The sequence below is a fragment of the Anguilla rostrata genome, chromosome 3 (assembly GCF_018555375.3).
Source record: "Anguilla rostrata isolate EN2019 chromosome 3, ASM1855537v3, whole genome shotgun sequence".
Lineage (NCBI taxonomy): Eukaryota > Metazoa > Chordata > Actinopteri > Anguilliformes > Anguillidae > Anguilla > Anguilla rostrata.
This window is the reverse complement of record NC_057935.1, coordinates 58,178,376-58,197,307: the sequence shown is the minus strand read 5'-3', so window position 1 is coordinate 58,197,307 and position 18,932 is coordinate 58,178,376. Positions and strand designations below refer to the sequence as shown.

The 18,932-nt window shown below is 46.4% G+C and overlaps 1 protein-coding gene across 4 annotated transcripts; it reads left to right on the top strand.

Annotated features, from left to right (window-relative positions):
- Positions 1-40: 40 nt before the first annotated feature.
- Positions 41-17,327, top strand: LOC135251329 (ceramide synthase 2-like). Of its 4 annotated transcripts, none has more exons than XM_064328666.1 (12): positions 49-587; positions 1,146-1,330; positions 2,455-2,625; positions 5,115-5,232; positions 7,409-7,527; positions 7,916-7,973; positions 8,204-8,254; positions 8,988-9,080; positions 10,884-11,012; positions 13,119-13,225; positions 14,836-14,992; positions 15,780-17,327. In XM_064328666.1, exons 3-12 carry the CDS (start codon positions 2,456-2,458, stop codon positions 15,954-15,956), a joined length of 1,179 nt encoding a protein of 392 aa, XP_064184736.1. In that variant the 5' UTR covers positions 49-587; positions 1,146-1,330; position 2,455; the 3' UTR covers positions 15,957-17,327. The 4 variants fall into 4 exon arrangements, with proteins under 4 accessions (XP_064184738.1, XP_064184736.1, XP_064184735.1 ...); XM_064328665.1 differs by having other exon boundaries at positions 49-656; XM_064328668.1 differs by having other exon boundaries at positions 41-1,330; positions 10,884-11,034; positions 15,780-15,919.
- Positions 17,328-18,932: the final 1,605 nt, after the last annotated feature.

Sequence of the window (18,932 nt, the reverse complement as noted above, 5' to 3'; positions counted from 1 at the left end):
GTATGTTTCATGGGCAAATAGTGAGACGTGTATTGCCATATGTCGCCCTCTGCTGTCTGGAAGAAGCACTGCAATATCTTACTCTTGTGGCTGAGCACAATGGAGCACACAGGTGTTAGGGAGATTCCGGTATTGTGAATGGTTTGATTCTGGAGTTATTTCACGACACGGATGCATATTTGGGGATCGGTTAATGGAGTTGATACCTGGCGAAACTCATTGGACTACTCATAGAATCCTTTGGGTGTTCAAGACCAGGCTCTAGATAGATCTGCAAAAGAACTTGAGATGACATGACCAAATTAGTAAAACTCACTCCGTATCAAGGATTTAATCGGATACAGCCGTGTTGCTCATCCGCGCATGATTAGGATCTCTGGTAGCAGCACTGCTACGGGTGTGACGCCAGTTCACGCGCTCGCCGAAATAATTTATTTTTTTAAAGTGCTAGACAGACAGGCACAGGCGTGACCAAGCTTGGACTTGTAGTACAAACCGGTTTAATGATGCTTCTGGCGGCCGTAAACTCGGGGCGAAGCTGTGGGAAACCGCGCGCGAACGCGAGGGTGCTGTATGAGTTGGCTAAAGTAAACACGGACACATAACCGACACATCATCATTTAATACGCGGAGTGCCGTCACAACTGAATCCCAGAGTAACAATGAATGGTTTATGATGGAGAAAAAAAGGAATATATACTTAGTTTATAATATAAGCGCCTAATAATGTGTCATTGCCTAGACGTGAATGTAAAATGCACTTTCACACACGTGTTGGGTAATAATGACTGTACACGGAGGTTGACACGACTTCATAATACAATTTTACTTAAAAAACGTACCAAGCCATAATACACTTTTACTTAAAATAGGCTACTTACCAAGTTCACTCACGGCAAGCAATTGGCAAAATAGATTTTCTCATAAAAACTTATTTGTGACAAGTATTCTCGTCGTGCTGTGTTGTCTATTTTGTTGTTTAAAGATCTCCACAGACCACAACCATAGGATTTTAAAAAATGTATTTATTAAAAAGCAGATTGTTCCGTGTTATGTTAAGCAGGCAGGTCGGGAGGCGTTTGTTATGTTGCGCAACGGTGCGAATATTACATTTGGCTGCGGGTCCTCTTATCGCGGACGCTCAGTCGTCTCTCTAGAAATCACCAGGGACAACGCAGGTGAGAAGTACTAACGGAGGTAACCGAGCTGGCTGTACCGTCTGGGGGAAGTGGCGGCTTGAAACTACTGAGGGCTTTCTGAACGCCGCGGTCGGCTCTCCTCCACACAATTGCACACCTGTTTTTCCCCCCTGTCACTGGACAGCTCACAGGTAAGTGGCATTTAAAAAAAATATATAATAACGACTTGTTTAAATTGTGTATGTTTTATTGACGGCACCAATGTGACACGCCCCAAGTTAGACTTATGTTACTCGGCCCGCCCGTTAACCGATAGCAGCCAAACGGATTGTTTTGAAATTAGACAAATATGGAGTAAATGCGTATAAATGTACGTCATATCATGTAATATATACACATAGTGAAATTATTTTTTGGAAATTATGAGTTCATTCTGTACTGCACCCACAGCGCATTCAAGAGTGGCGAATATGTGACGAAATTTCCAGCGTTGTGTTGGGCAAAAAAACAATTTTCCTCTGACAGATGTACTGAAGCATGCTTATCGTTACACATGCGTGAAAAAATGCCATGGCAAGGTGGGATTGATTTTCCCCACGCTCTCTTGTCATCAAATAAAAACAAACCCAGGTCGGATATAAACTAGGGGCAAAGTTCTTTGGCGTTGCTGTCTGTGAAGGAGGGAAAGAAAGTTCATCCTCCCTGCTATAGTAACGGGAACAAAAGCTCATTGCTGCAGCGCGTTGGTTCTTTATTTATTATTACAGCACGTAGCACGGGAAAGTAAAGAGGCGTGTCAAACACCCGAGTATGAACCCATCGATGCGAATGCGCAGGTGTTTTTTTTAAAGATACTTCGGGCAGTTTTATGACTGGCGCCCGTCGCTCTGTGCAACAATTTAGCCGTTCGGTTGTTTATCCACTTTGTTGTGGTCCTTGTGGTGAGTGTGGATTATTTAAAAAAGATAATTTAATATTACGGAGACGAAGGCGTCACTGCCCAGTAACGTGTGTTATCTCTCATAGTGTATATTCTACCAGAGTTATTTTTTATAGCTCATATAAACGTTATTTGTGTTGAATCTACACCGAACATTTGAGCGTGCGCTGGTGTCCGTGTAGCCGTACTGTTCGAGCTGTTCTGTAATTCACTCTTAATAAGAGCATTTACTAAAATGACCAAATGCAAATGTATTTGAATGTTGCAGTGGCACTTAATCCATGGATACCTAGTCAGGCTCTGTGGGTTTGAGAGGAATTAAAAAAAAAAAAAACAGTTTAGGAAATGACCTGTTGTTCCATCTCCTCCCGTCAGGATGGGGGCGCTAGACCAGTGGCTGTGGAGGCATGAATACTGGCTGCCCCCTGGCATAACCTGGGAGGACATGCAGAGTCAGGAGGGAAGCTGGTACCCTCGTCCCCGCGACCTCCTCGTGGCCTTGCCTCTGGCCGTGGGCTTCATCTCCTTCCGTTACGTCTTTGAGAGGTGAGTGAGAGACGGATTAATCTAACCCTAAATCATCAAACCCACAGACGGGTTAATCTAACCCTAAATCATCAAACCCACTGACGGGTTAATCTAACCCTAAATCATCAAACCCACTGACGGGTTAATCTAACCCTAAATCATCAAACCCACTGACGGGTTAATCTAACCCTAAATCATCAAACCCACAAATGGGTTTATCTAACCCTACATAATCAAACCCACAGACGGGTTTTGTATAGATGTAGGGGCTGTGTACAGTTGTAGGGGTCGTGTATAGGTGTAAGTGCAGTCTATAGGTGTCTCAGCACTCCCAGGGATGTGTGGATGTTCTGCTTCTCATTCCACTTGCAGTGTGTAACCAGCCTTTTCTTCAGTCAAATTCATAAACGATAAACTTACGTGCCGCCTACTCAAAGCAAAAACCACCCGGGGGAAGAAATAGGTAAAGTTTCAAGGCAAAGAGCATTTATGACACAGATCACATGAGATCGTTGTGAGACTGAGGAAAGTTTGAAGTGAAAGTTAATACCAGGGGTCGTGGTGAAAGTACCGCGTCACAAAAAATGTGTAGAATGTCTGCTACGCAGGCCTTTTGGCAGATAAGGGCACCTTGTACGCAGGAAGCTGGCGTCACACACCGCCGTCTGGACGCCGGTCACCCGTTACTCACGTGGAGAGAGAGAGAGAGAGAGAGAGAGAGAGAGACAGGCAGACAGACAGACAGTTGGTGAAGAGAGAGATGGAGAGATACGGGGCCAGGTATGCGTGTCTGGCGTGCTTTTCCGTAATGATTCCTGGCACCGCGGCGCGTGGGTCGGCTCGGTGCGGGCGATTACCGCGCTCGGAGACTCGGCCTTCGTTCCAGCCGTCAAAGGGAGTGCCGGATCGCCGTAGGCCTCATCCGTCGAACGGTTTTGGCTGGATTAGCATCCGGCTCCTGTCGATGGACCTGCTAGCATGGGACTGTGTTTCTGTGGGTCGAAAGCGGGGGGCCATCTTGAGAGCCATAGGCAAGACCACCCCCCCCCCTCTCCCTTCCTCTCCCTCCGCCCCCCTCCCATGTGGGTGGGGGGGTTGATCCCTGCCCTGGGACTTTCTTAACTGTGGTCCCTTCTCTTGTCTGTTCCACTCTCTACTTTCTACCAAAATGAATTATGCAAAAAAGAACAAAAAAATAAAACTTGAACCTTGCCAGCGTACTTGTACGGTGTTTTCAGTGCAGTGTTGAACAGTGTTCAGTAAAGTGCTGAGGTGTATTAGGCACAATTTTTTCTCTACCCACAATTCACCTGGGTACCACAGGTCGCCGAATGGAGTTCTTCTGGTAAATAACGTCACTCTCTTAACTATGCAGCTGCATGCTAACATGCTCCCGTGCTAATTCTCTTGACTGTCGAGCAATGAGAAGTTCGTCAGGATGAAAAGCTTTATATCAATAAAGCACGTCATAATAATTATTATTATTTTTATCGGAGCCATCCAAATTAATGGATGCGTTTTAATTAATATGTTTTCATTCTTGTTCTTCTTCTGTGGGCAAACCCCCAGGGAGAACTCTGGGAAATCCCCCGGGGGAAAGGGAAACAGTTTTCCCAGCCGCCGCCGCCGCCGCCGCGGCGCATGCAGAGGAGACGGGCTTCGCGAGGAGGAGCTGGGGGCGGAGTCGTAAAGACCGCAGTATTTGCCTAGCGCGGTTCGGCTGTCTAACTCTCCCCCGGGCAGCCATCGAGGCCGACGCTGGCGTGAGCGCGGCTCGGAGCGGTGACAAAGGCTCGATGGGAGCTGGGAATGCGAAACGCCACGTTTTGGGATGCGCGCCTGCAGTTCTTTAATTTTGTTTTTGTTATTAAAAAAAAAAAAAACCCGCACAGGTGTGTGTGTGTGTGTGTGTTTTGGGAGTCGGTGTAGATCAGTAGGGAGAACAGGTGTGAAGTAGAATGGGGGGGGGGTGGGGAGGGTGTACAGGTAAGAGCCGCTGGCAGGCAGAATCGAAGGGGGTTTGGTGTTGCCGTGGCAGCTGTTACCCGGGTAACTAGAAACCCTGAGCCGACACGCATGCCGGTCTTGACCTTTCCGTCCCCTTGAGTGATCTTCGGCGTCTGCGGTGCGGTCGGAAATGCACATGCACACACTTAGTCAAACAAATTACTGACTCACAAGGGATCTAACACATGCTTTTACGCACATGTAAACATGCCATACAATGTTTGTTTTTTTTTGAGTCTGTAAAGAGAGCAGTAATTTCTTTTTTTAAACCCTTTAAGGTGTAAGATCACAAATAGATGATTAGAATTGTCTTGGCTGAACATTCTAATGATGATGTAACAATCACTGCCGGTAACTGATATCTTTGGAATTCTAGAACACTGACTTAGATTTTTGAAAAGAACATTCTAAAAAAAATGCCAAATCATTCAGTTCTTTGCATTGCAGTTGCTGTGCTTGTTGCCATGACATTTACCATGTACCCCCCCTCCCCCCCCCAGGTTGGTGGCTCGCCCCCTGGGCAGGCAGCTGGGTGTGTGTGACCGGACACGAGTACCAGTCAAACCTGTACCACACCTGGAGGCTTTCTACACGCAGCACAGCCACCAACCGTCCCAGGTGAGCATCCACTGCACCTACACGCACACAGGCATGCTGGGATCTGCAGCGGTGATGTCATCGTTGGGTAAGACAGCACAAGGAAATTGGAAAATGGGGGCAGGTACGTCCTGGATAAAAGCCTGTATATTGATTACTTTCTGAGTCAGAGCCTGTTTGCTGATTACTTCCTGGGTCAGAGCCTGTTTGCTGATTACTTCCTGGGTCAAAGACTGAAATGGCTGAAAGGCAAGTACAGGGGAAAAAACCTCTTTGTTGAGGAAAATGAGTCCATAACACTGCAAGTGGAAGCTTATGTACGTGAGGTGGGCTGATTGGTTGCAGAAAGGAAGAAGATTGTGGAGAGAGCCTCTTTTACGAGAGTCCCACTGTACACATGCACCTGTCTAAATGTATGAATGCAGTGAGATTCACGTGGGAATGTGCCGGTTTTTTTGTGGGGTGCAGGTGTATTTGTGGAGTGCAGGTGTAGTTGTGGGTGCAGGTGTATTTGTGGAGTGCAGGTGTAGTTGTGGGGTGCAGGTGTATTTGTGGAGTGCAGGTGTAGTTGTGGAGTGCAGGTGTATTTGTGGAGTGCAGGTGTAGTTGTGGGGTGCAGGTGTATTTGTGGAGTGCAGGTGTAGTTGTGGGATGCAGGTGTAGTTGTGGGGTCCAGGTGTAGTTGTCGGGTGCAGGTGTATTTGTGGAGTGCAGGTGTAGTTTGTGGGGTGCAGGTGTATTTGTGGATGCAGGTATTGTGGGTGCAGCGTTTTGTGAGTGCAGGGTACGGATGCGGCGTATTGTGATGCTATGAATGTGCCAGGTGTAGGTGGGTCAGGCTGGGAGGTGCAGGTGTGTTGTGGGTGCAGGTGTTTTGTGGAGTGCAGTGTAGTGTGGGATGCCAGCGTATTTGTGGAGTGCAGGTTCTTTGTGCAGTGCAGGTCAGTTGTGGGTGCAGGTGTATTTGTGGGATGCAGTGTATTTGTGGGTGCAGGTGTAGTTGTGGGATCGCGTGCGTGTATTGTGCGGTGTGTGGCAGGGTCGCCGTAGGTTGGAAAGCTGGCCCTCGGGGTACTGTCTGTAGACGCGAGGGAGTCTGTCGGTGCTGCAGCGATGTGCATCAGGCTGGTGAGTTTGGGCGTCGGGTGGTCAGCTGGTCCCTATCCCGTCATCTCACAGGTCATTGGTGAACCACCTGCATGTTTTCATCAAATACAGGGGCTCCTCAATGCCTTATACACACCTGCCCAGGTAAAGGGACACCTGGGCAGGTGGACTCCGCTGGTCTTGTTAGGCTGTTTTGTCTGAAGGAGATCCACCGCTGTGGATAAATCTCCCCCCCCCAGCTCGCCACTCCCACGGCTGGCGTACTCACCCCCTCCTCCCCCTCCCCAAACTACCTGTGTTGTTTCACCTGCCTGCAAGTGCTGCGGACCGAGGGAATCGCGGCCCCGAGTCGTTAAACCGGAGCCGGTTTTCGTGGAGAGCAGAAAGGGCGGGCGAGGTGTCTGTTACCCCTCGGGCTGAGGCTCGGAAGGCAGGAAAATGGATTCCGCCAGGAGAGGCGCGGCTGTTTTTTTGTGTAGCGCTAGAACGGCTTCGAGACGCGGTCTCTGCGGAACAGTGACATAGGAATACACGATACACGGTGGCAACAGGAGCGTGAACATGTTCAAAAAAATAATTAATTAAATTCAATTAAATTCAATTAAAAATTAAAATAAAATTTTTGATGAGTAATGCCTCAAAAAAATTTTATGTAACTGTGCATTTTTAGGCACTTTCGAGATGTTTACTAGAGGAGGATTGCTCATGAAAATATGAAAATTGGTGCTGTGTGAATGAAGTGAGTTACGGTCTTCTGATGTGCCAAATGCATATTACACCAGCGATTGGGTAAGAGAGAGGACAACAATATCTCACTAAGTATTGCCTTGGAATGATGTGCGAGCTGCTTGTTATTTCAGTGAGCCCAATGAATGTGTCAGTGGTTTTGTGAGAATCGATTTCTCCGATCAGCAAGCCGCATTTATCATATTTATAGCGATTTTTATCAGTTGTGTGTGGAAGGAAGGAGTGGGCAGGGAAGTGTAAAAGGTCAGGGGTAATATGTGAAAGGTCAAGGCAAATGTGTGAAAGGTCAAAGGGCATATGTGAAAGGCCAGGGGAAGGTGTGACGTCCTCCGTCTGTCCCCAGAACGAGATCCTCGGCCTGACCAAGCAGTGTGACCTCACCCAGAGGCAGGTGGAGACCTGGTTCCGTCACCGTAGAAACCAGGACAGACCAAACAACACCAGGAAGTTCTATGAAGCCTGGTGAGTTCTCTGTATTGCTGTCATAGTCATAGCCTTAATCATGATCTAACAGTTCAGGCAAACCTGTGGGTGAAGTGCCTGTTTTGCAATCGATAAAAATGCCCTTACATTTCATGTTTCATTGTCTACCTCTGTCATGCTTTAAAAATAATACCATACGTTGGTTTTGGTTATTCTATTTGTGCACTATTTTCAAAACTCATAGAGTTTCCCTATGGGATACCAAAGTAAAATTTAATTAAATTGTCCTCGTTTTTGTTCCAAATGAGTGCCGCCAAATTAATCTCCGTTTTGTGTTGTTGGACAAAAAATCTGCTTGAGAGTTAAAAAGTGGCCCACCAAAAAAAAAAAAAAAAAAGACGATTTATGTGTGTTTCATTTCTTTCAGTTGGAGGTTTGCCTTTTACATGGTGGCTTTTTCGGGCGGGCTGGCTGTTCTCGTCGATGTGAGTGTCTACCAGTGACTGACTGGGCTTAACCTGTGCATGAAATCTAACGTTACAGTCCTGCTGTTCCTGAACAGTATTAAAGTTACGTGGAAGTATCACAGCAGCCTCATCCATAAAGCCTAAATGTTGTTGTAATAGTTTTGAATTTTTATGGCTGAATAACAGACTCCCCACCATTTCAACACAGATTCATGATTTGCCTTTTTGTCGGTGTGATTGTCTCGTAGGCACCTTGGTTTTGGGATCAGAGAGAATGCTGGAATGGATTCCCGTTGCAGGTTAGAACAGTCGGCTTGCACACACATTCTAGCTTTCCAGCTCTGCAGTGGGAAAGGGCTATGATGAGCCAGCCTGGTTCCAGCACTACAGTGGGAAAGGGGTATAATGAGCCAGCCTGGTTCCAGCTCTACAGTGGGAAAGGGGTATAATGAGCCAGCCTGGTTCCAGCTCTACAGTGGGAAAGGGCTATAATGAGCCAGCCTGGTTCCAGCTCTACAGTGGGAAAGGGCTATGATGAACCAGCCTGGTTCCAGCCCTACAGTGGGAAAGGGCTATAATGAGCCAGCCTGGTTCCAGCTCTACAGTGGGAAAGGGCTATAATGAGCCAGCCTGGTTCCAGCCCTACAGTGGGAAAGGGGTATAATGAGCCAGCCTGGTTCAGCTCTACAGTGGGAAAGGGCTATAATGAGCCAGCCTGGTTCCAGCTCTACAGTGGGAAAAGGGTCCAACCTAGTTCAGCTCTACAGTAGGAAAGGGCTATAATAAGCCAGTCTACTGGTTCTAGTTCTACAGTGGAAAAGGAGTCCAGCCTGGTTCCAGCTCCACAGTGGGAAAGGGCTATAATGAGCCAGCCTGGTTCCAGCTCTACAGTGGGAAAGGGCTATGATGAGCCAGCCTGGTTCCAGCTCCACAGTGGGAAAGGGCAATAATGAGCCAGCCTGGTTCCAGCTCTACAGTGGTAATTAGTGTAATGGAACCCAGGTTTCCTCCTTTCTCTCCTGGTGTCTCCAGCCTATCTCCGATGCTCATTACTGGTACTACATGATGGAACTGGGCTTCTACTGGTCTCTCCTGCTCTGCGTCTCTGTGGACATCAAACGGAAGGTGAGTCCCAGTGGAGTCATTCACTAATTTGAAGTTCTGATGTCAGAAGTCCGCCCAGCCAGCCAGATTTGCTTTTTTTTTTTTTTTTTTTTCAAAATCAGAAAAAAAATTTTTTGTGTCGCATCAGGAGGTAACCCGACCACGGCTACAAGTTTAGCTGGGACTTTTTAGGGTAGGGGGGAAGGGGGAAATCTTAAAAACTAACTTCCCTTTCCTGATGCTTTGGGGCGTCTAGGGAACCCCCCCTCCTCCCCCTTCCCCCCTCCCCACCTTCATACTCCCACTTGTTTATTTGTATGAATCTGACTCTGGTGCACTTCAGTAAAAGCAAGGTAGGCGTTCAGGAGAACTGGTCTTATAAAAATACCTTCGAATAAGGAAGTAGATGACTTCTGCATGCATTCAGCTGTGTAATGGAATATGTAATGGGTATACAGCAGTAATATTATCATACATTTTTAACAGCTTTTTTTTTAGCTCTTTGTCACTCCTGCTATGCAAATAAAGTTTATCTGGATTCCTCCTGCTTCATTTTCCTTAATTAGAGCCATTTCACAGGAAGCTCACTGTTTGTTTAGCTTTAATGAGCTTTTTTTCCTCATTCCTTCCTGTTCAATTTAATCATTCAGCTTGGGGGGGGAGGTTTGGGTGATTATTGTTTGAGTTTCTGTGACCACAGTTCAGTTTTGTAATGCATGGCTAGTCATGCAGCTCTAGTGTGGTTATAACATTGTGTGTGTGTGTGTGTGTGTGTGTGTGTGTGTGTGTGTGTGAGAGAGAGAGAGAGAGAGAGAGAGGAAGAGAGGAAGAGAAAAATTTAACTTCCTTGTAAATTTATTATTATTTTTTTAACAGTTGCTTGCCAATGTATGTATGGTGCTTGGCTCGTTTTGTGTAACAGGGTTTCTAAAATCGGGTTTAGTAATGAGGTGCTATTTACCTCCTAGTCCCTAAGGAGCCCCCCCCCTTACCCACAATGCTCTTTGGCTTGTCACAGCTTGTTTCAGACCTGTTTGTGTTTGTACTGTGCTCATACATGCAGTATGTATGTATGTACTTGATGTGTAGTCAAGTGTAGATACTTCAAATATAATTAGCAAATTCAAACACTTTTCATTTTGGGATTGGATGTTATGTGAATTATGTTATGTTAGTTGAATTTACACTGGAAGGCATGTCTGATAAAAGAAGACCAAAATAATAATTCTTAATAGAATAATAATGTAGGTTGCTTTCATTGCCATAACTTACACAAGACTGTACAAAAACTTTATTGTACTGCACAGATACAAAGGGGCCTTTAGACAAAGTGAAGGGCACCTGCTGTATAGTTTGTATATGTAGGTTTATTCCAACATCACTTTTTGTATTTTGGGGTTTCAATATTTGTGCAGTGTAAGGGAACTGGGGTTGTGGGTTCGGTTCCCAGGTGCGGGACTGTCTTTGCACCCCTGAGAGGGGTGCTTTTACCAGATCCGCTCAAGTCAAATATCCTGCTGTTTGTTGGATGCAATGTAAGCAGAGGAGGAGAGTCCAGGGGTCAGAAAGTAGAAGTCCTGCCGTGTGTTTCCTCCACCCATGACCTCAGCCCGTCTGATTTCACTAATTAGTTCTACCTCCTGGCTAAAGATATTGTGCTAATTGGCAAATCAAATCCAGGTGATTTGGAACAAAAATATCGGGGAGGACTTTCTAACTTTCTGAATCCTGAGATTGCCCACCTCTGAACGCGAGCCGTTGCAAGTCGCTGCTGCGTGGAAGTCGAGTCCGGCTAACCCGCGTCTGTGAACGTGACCCTCTTAGGATTTCAGGGAGCAGATCGTCCACCACGTCGCCACCATCTCGCTCCTCGGCTTCTCCTACTGCTCCAACTACGTGCGCATCGGCACCCTGGTGATGCTCGTCCACGACTCCTCGGACTTCCTGTTGGAGGTAAGCGGACTTCCTGTTGGAGGTGAGCGTTGCATCTCGCTCTCCTCTCAAACTTTCAAGTCCAGTCTAGACAGGACCACCGTCGCTGGTTTTTATTTTATTTTATTTTATTTTTTTTCTCCCAATTTTGAATGCTCACTTGTATACCCAGGGCCTCCGATTATTTTGGGAAGGGGCAGACCAGCGCCCGCTCATTTCCGAAGCACGTCCCGTTCCTGTCGCTTCATAGTCGGTCCGTGCTTGCTACCACTGAAATGCTGAAATGCAACATTATTTAGAGGTTAATTTCTGTTATTGCCCATATTTACAGGACAGGTTCATTTTAAAGCAAGTACACGTGGGTTCAAAGTGAAGTTCATTTGATATTATATATCACAGGTGCGTGGGACTCCGATAGGCCTAGTCACTGTAAGCCAACGTAAGCAACCTTATTTTGGTCTCAGTTATTTGCATAAATCTAGCGGAAGCATGACTCAGGAAATGATCTTAAGGTTACGTCTAGGTTTGTATCCAAGAACATTTTTCGTAAAGTTGTCATTCTCGGTTTCCGCCATTGAGCAGGGCGATGTGACGCGCTTTTATTTTGAAGTGCCGTCACTCCTGAATTCTTTGCATGGCTGTGTGCCTGCAGTCACATACGCTGCGTCTTTACTTCCTGCAAGGAGTGGTCAGCGCTACTCTGAGCCTGACTGCTGTTTCATTTCCCCTGTCTGGCTTGGAAGATGGGTTTCTCTCCAAATCACATCAAGACTTTTGTCTTTTTTTTTGGCATTTGAAAAATTTTTTGCTGCTTGTTTTTATTTGTTATTTTTAAATGAAAAAGGCAATTGTTTCAAAAGAGAACTCATAGGGTCTCATTCACAAAACTTTTCTTACTTTAGTTCTTAAAGATGTTCCAACGAAAAAACATCATGAGATTCATGACGTGTGCAGATGCTTGTTTTTGTGCATATCCCAGGTGTACTGCGTGAGATGATGAACGCTGATTGTTGGAAAATATCGTGCTTAGTCCTGTTCATGTGATTAGCGTACGGAAACACCCATGAACCGATACAGATAAGGAAAAAAATGCTGAAGAATGCCGAAATGTTCTTGGAAGCGTTCTTACACGCAGTTTACGATCGAAACTGATCGTACGCACATTTTGTGAATGAGGCCTGTGTTCGTGCCCGATGGTATCGCTCTGGGAGCATAGCGTTTTGGGACGCTGAAATGTACACCCTGCTCGCGCCGATGCCAGCGGCGATGCGTGCTCCGCTGGGGACTCCTCAGGTAAAAAAACTTTGCGCAACTGAGACAGGTGAGCTTGCCGGCTGCTGGGCGGCGCTGAGTCACGCAGGTATGCCGCACGCATCGCTGGAATGACATCACTTCCTCCTCCACACACTGCTGCTTATCGAGGGGGGAGAAACACATTTGCTAAAATAAGCTTTATTACGATGTTTTTTTTCCTAACCATCTTGTTTCAGTTAAAGGATTCATTTTTAAACTAAGGCCTCAGGGCCTTGACCTGATTTTTGACCAGCATGCAGTTCACTTGTCTTATAGATGATTTCATTATTTGAAGCCAACATACCTGTGGCCAATATGAGGTTGACCATTGACTGCGAAGCAAGACACAGAACTTGAATTGAACTACTAGAGAGGAATCCTGACCATCGAGAACTGGACAATGTTCACCCCTTGTCTTGTTGAATGGGACATTGATTCCTTTTTAACATTTTTCGACAAAACAAATGTAATTAATTCTGAAAATCATCCTTCAACAGACTCTAATTTAAGAACAATCAACAGTTTACAGTTTGAACTATGATTGAAATTGAAGCTAGAACACACAGTGAGTCCTAGGCCTGGGTTTCAGAACTCCTGTTGTTAGTTAATACAGGATGTTGTTATGATGAGAGAGAGGCACAAATAAATGCATTATAAATTGGGAGGAAAGAAAAAAAAAAAAGAAAACGATCAAAATTTCAATCTGGGGAATCATTGCAGGGGAAGGTGTGAGTTTGAATACTGGTGGTGCTGGCCACTCAGACGCAGGGAGCTTGGAATCAGTGGCTCATGCTTGCGCTCTCTCTCTCTCTCTCCCTCCCCACCCCCCCGCAGTCTGCCAAAATGTTCAACTACGCCAAATGGAGGAAGACCTGCGACAGCCTGTTTGTCGTCTTCACCGTGGTCTTCCTGGTGACTCGTCTCGTGGTGTTTCCCAGCAGGTACGTCACCGCCCGATTGACGATCGTGCGTCGAGCCAGAGCGCGTGCGCGCGTGCGCGCGTGCGTGCGTGCGTGCGTGCGTGCGTGCGTGCGTGCGTGGGTTACATTCTCCCTTAGTGAACTTTGACCCCTGGTCTCTCTTGTGTATGCATGGTAAGTTGTTCTGTATAAGAGTGTGTCTGCTAAATGCAGGCAATGCAATGCAATGTAATGAGTCTTTGATTCAAAATGGAGTTTAATTCCTCGTCCCAGGTGTGTGCACCTCTTGATTGCTCACATGAATAGTTCTCATGATTAGACCTGGAGCCAGTAGCATCTAAAGGACGTCTCATTAACTTTTATCAGCAAGAAGATTATGAGGGTGAACCCCTCCCCCGACAAAAACACACACGCACACATACACACACACACACACACACACACACACACGCACACACACACACGCAGGCACACACACACACAGGCACACACACACACACACACACAGGCACACACACACACACACACACACGCACACACACACACACACACACACACCATCAGCAATGCCCACAGCCCCAGCTAACAGAAGCCGTTGGGGAAGATTCCGGTTAGACTCCCACTCGATTATATAAATTTCATGACAAGAATCTTTCCCACGCAGCCTCGGGACTGAGAACACAAGTTCTGTCAGAGTCGGGGGGTGGGGGGAACAGTTTCGGGCAAACAACGCTAAAAGGGAAATCCGTGAAACTGAACAAATGTGTGCGTTAGGAACATTTACCCTGGAGCGCTGGTGTCAAACTCCAGTCCTGGAGGGGCCGCAGGGTCTGCTGGTTTTCTGGGGCTCGCTCAGCACCAGCGGTTCACTGTGTGAACTGAACTGTGTTCTTGGCCAGAAATAGCTGTACGAAATGAGTGTTGTACCTTATTGAACCTGTTCGTAATCCCCCCCCTGGGGATTCAGTTTGCCACCGCTGCCCTAGAGTCCTGTGTCCGGCTGGATACTCCGGATGGCAAAAGTGCCCTTCAGGCTGTATTTTAATACATCTTAAACCACAGGTGCCCTTTGCGATCTCAGTCTTCCTCTGCCCCCACCCTGCCCTGCCCTGCCCCTCCCCCCCCCTTGAGTTAGCTGGATAACTGCACTGAGTAAAACCCTGGAACAGCTCTTTTCACTCCAGTCCATGCTCCAGATCTGGGAGGGTTCCGGGCTTTACACACCGCAGTTATCCCAGCTAACATGTTAATCCTGCTCTGTGGAATATCCCCCTTGGTCCTGGGAAAACAAAAATATGTCATCTGATCCGGAAAGTCTGCTTCTGATGCCTGATGAACTCCCAGGTTGGCCTTCTTAGCTCAAAAGCTGAACACTGTATGCAGGTAGACGGCAGCGTATTATAATAGGTCAAGGAGCTAGTCTTGTAACCTAAAGGTCACAGGTTCGATTCTCAGGTACTCTGCGGTTGAGCAAGGTACTTAACCTGCAGTGCTTGCATTGCAGTATATATCCTGCTGTATAAATGGATGCAATGTAAATGCTTTGTGTACAGTAAGTTGCTCTGGATAAGAGTGTCCTAATTGCATTTAATGTAATGTCCTCACACACGTCCTCTCTGCGCCCCGCCCAGAGTGATCCACACGACCCTGGTCCTGTCCATGGAGGTCTTCACCCCCTTTTTCGGGTACTACTTCTTCAACGCGCTGCTGCTGGTGCTGCAGGCCCTGCACGTCTTCTGGGCCTGGCTCATCCTGCGCATGGTCTACAAGTTCATCTTCCGGGGCATGGTGAGCTCCGCTCCCTCGGGGGTTCCGAACCCAACACCTCCCGGTGGGAGAGAACCTCACCTGTCTGCATTTGTTTGTATCATGGTTTTTTAAAAAAAAAAAAGAGTATTAGTTCTCCTGAAGAAAATGTGAAAATGGCTGTTTTTACTGTATAACAGTATCTCTAATCCTTAAGTTTGGAATTCGATACGAGACTGTAGCGGGTACCCTATATGACCAAAAGTATCTGGACACCCTTTGGTCTTGGGCTGTTTTTCATGGTTTGGGCTTGGCCCCTTAGTTCCAGTGAAGGCAAATCTTAACGCAATGACATTCTAGACTATTCTGTTCCTCCAGATTTTTTGCGGTAACAGTTTGGGGAAGGCCCTTTCCTGTTTCAGCATGACAATGCCCCCAGGCACATGGCAAGTTCCATATAGAAATGGTTTTGTTGAGAATGGTGTGGAAGAACATGACTGGCTTGCACAGAGCCCTGACCTCAAACCCATTGGGATTGATTGGAGAGCCAACTGTGAACCATGCCTAATCGCCCAATCAGTGCCTGACCACACTAATGCTCTTCTGGCTGAATGAAAGCAAATTCCTACAGCAATGCTCGAACATCTAGCATAAAGCCTTCCCAGAAGAATGGAGGTTGTTATAGCAGGGTCGACCAACTCCATATTAATGGCCAAAATTTTGGATGCGATGTTGGATGTCAGGTGTCCACATACTTTTGGCCATGTAGTGTATCCCTACACTTCACCAGAGCTTCAGCATGACGAGTCTTTTTTTTTTTGTCTTTTAGGTTGAGCGAGATGAGCGCAGCGATGAGGAGAGTGGAGATGATGATGAGGGGGCGGAAGAGGAAGAGGAGTGCGGTTGGGAAAAGAGGAAAGACGTCCTCAATGGCCGACTGGCTGTCTTCACCAATCTGACCAATCAGAGAAGCAGCCCGAGCAACAGGATGCCTAATTCCAGATAGGGGGAAATGCGACGCACTTAAACAAAGGTCACTCTGACGAAAGTGAAATGGAGCTGGTGACTCACGTGTACAAAAAACATTTATCACTTCCTCGTGTGCTGTCCCAGTAGTTAACGGCCTGTGAAAAAGGTGTGCTTTACGTCCGCAGTTGGGGGGCACACACCTTTGGAGGCTAAATGTTCAGTTGAGAAAACCACATTTGAGTTGGCTGACTCAGTTTTTTTTTTTTTTTTTTGATCATGACCGCTGCTATTTTAAAAACTTTTTAATTGTGACCCTAAATGTAGTGCATTTGTCCCCTACATCTCTTCTTTCTATCCGTTTTTAACCGTTTTAAGGGTTGTGTGAACTGTGAATTACATTGTCCTAGAAGATGCTAAGACCGAGCTAAAGGGACGAGGATCTGAAACATCTGATTGTACTTTCTGATTAGAAATATTGTTTTTTAATTTTTTTAATTGTCATGTTAGTTTTCCCTTTAAAAAAAAAAAAAAAAATTCTCCCCAATTTGGAACCCCCTCCTGCGTTCCTGCTATGCTAGCCCTGCAGCTGAAGTGTGTTCCTCACACAAGTTCACCTGCAAGCCGGTGACTATTTTACACCCTAACAGGCCACACACAGTACTACAGGAGTGAGCTATGACTCCAGAGCCTGGAGGACAAGCATATGCCTCAACGAGAGACAAACCAGTAGCCTGTTTTCTAGGAATTCATGAATTAATGTACCAATAGCCTCATTTCAACATACCACAACCCCTGAGGGATGTGGCCAATGGCGTTCACCCATCGTGGATGCCTGGTTATGATTGGCTGATACTCTAATGAGGCTGATGCTCAAATGGGCAGTTGTTGGGCCCAGCAGCCAAAATTAATGCTGAGCGTCTTTACGGACTGAGTCACTTGGTAGCCCCAAAATAATACAGGGAACACAGGGTAATACAGACCGATGCCTATTAAAGGAATGCAATGTCAGGCAGTCTTTATGTCAGTTGTAACGTAGAAAACCCATGTGCACATACATAAGATGGTCTGCTCGTAATTTCAAATCTGGTGTCCTGATGGAATATTATATTGCATTTTTTAACTTTCAAATTAATGGCTTGGCTACGGAGGAATTCAAGTTTGGCCAAGCTTTTATTATTATTTTTTATTTTTTTACCTTTTTTAAATGGGAAAATGAAAAAAAGCATGTTGTCTGTTTTGTCAGAAATAACTAATAGCTCTTTTGTAGTGATCAGATTGTATCATTTGTGGGCTAAAACTGGGTTAGTGAAGTATATTGATTATGAAGTGTGTAACTGTATGTACTGTGCGTCATGTGATTTCCTATATGCAATGAAAAATATGAACGGTGTTTACCTTTGGCTTCTAATGGGTCCAGGTCTTCCTGATTGAATTACATCACATTTATTTGGCAGACGCTTTTATCCAAAGCGACGCACAATGAGTGCATACGGAAGGTCGTTGGACAACCATAAAGCACAGGTCCGATGAGGCACAATACTCATTATGTAACAGTTATTCACAGCCATGAACACATTAAGTCGAGTTCACACACTAATCACAGGCTTGGTCAGATAGTTATGACAAGTCACACCAGAATGAGGCACGATGACAAGATATAATAGACCTGCCACATCAAGATAACAGTGAAAGTGCAATATAAGTGCTGGACGAAGACACGAGTGTGATATGAAAGCGCTAGAGGATCAAGCTAAAAGGACACATGCTAGATTGGGAGCACCCTGCAGAGTAGTGACAGTTAATCCAGGTACGGTTTGAAGAGACGCGGCTTCAGACCACGGCGGAAAATGGGCAGGGGACCGAGCGGTTCGCGGAGGATTAACGCTGAACGGCTCGTGTAATTCAATGCATCTCCAACACGTGAAATTTCGTGGCTACAGGCAGGCTCCCAGCGGACGCACGAAACCGCGACGACTTACCGCCAACGAGCAAGACGCGACGCACAAGGGTCCCGTCGGGTCTGACAAAAGGTGAAGGGCTTTAACTCGTTACGAGGGGCGCTAATTACGGTCACATTAAACATGTATAGCCATGAATTATAGATGCCTTTTTTTTTTGCTTTTCAAAGTACAGCTTGTCGAGTTAACGAGTTTGCAGGTGCGGTCTCGTACAATGTTGGCAACGACTTCGCCGGCAGGAGCGCTGAAAAGGCCGTTTGTTTGCGTGCATCGTCACTTTTAGGGAAATACACCGGTTTATCTTTGCTGACCACATTTGCAGAAGTGTGTGAATTACCTGTTGGACCGGTAGAGGAACTACATGTCTGAATATTGTGTTTTTACAGATCAGACAGGCTGTACAGGTGCTCCCCCGACCTGTTGAGGGGGATGAGGTGGTGATCCGGGATGATGTAAGCCCAGCTGAAAAATTTGGCCGTTTTCTACACTTCGAGCTGGTCATAGCTAGTCCGTGCCTGGTCAAAGCTTTGCCTCTAGCTGGACCAAGCAGGTCAAAGCTGGTAGAATAAGCTGGTGGTCAAACTGGTGGACTGGTTGACTTGTCTAAGCCGGTCAGCTGGTGAACAGCAGGTCAACCAGCTAAAGGCGTCGAGAACAAGCTTAAACCGGTTTGAGCAGCAGGGAGGTCCGGGGGTAGGACGGGCCGGCCACACAGGCCTGCTGGTTGTGATGCGTTTTAGTGCAGGTTTTATTGTCATTGGTCGGCTTAAGAATCAACACGCCTCGTTTCCAAGCACTAAACTGGTCAAGTGAAGGAAAACCAGCGGCTCTCTAGGACTGGTCTCTACAACACCCTGGTCTGATCTGAGAAGATAAAAATCTCAAAATGGTCACTTAAGTTTAAATATCCCAGCTATATAGTAAGGCCTCTAACTTAAGTTCTCCCATGAGTATTATGGCTCAGTATTCTAACTCTTCAGTGCCAAGCAAAGATGTTTACATGCACTTCCCTTCATATATGCCCTACATGAAAACTCCTATTCCAAGAGCGAGAG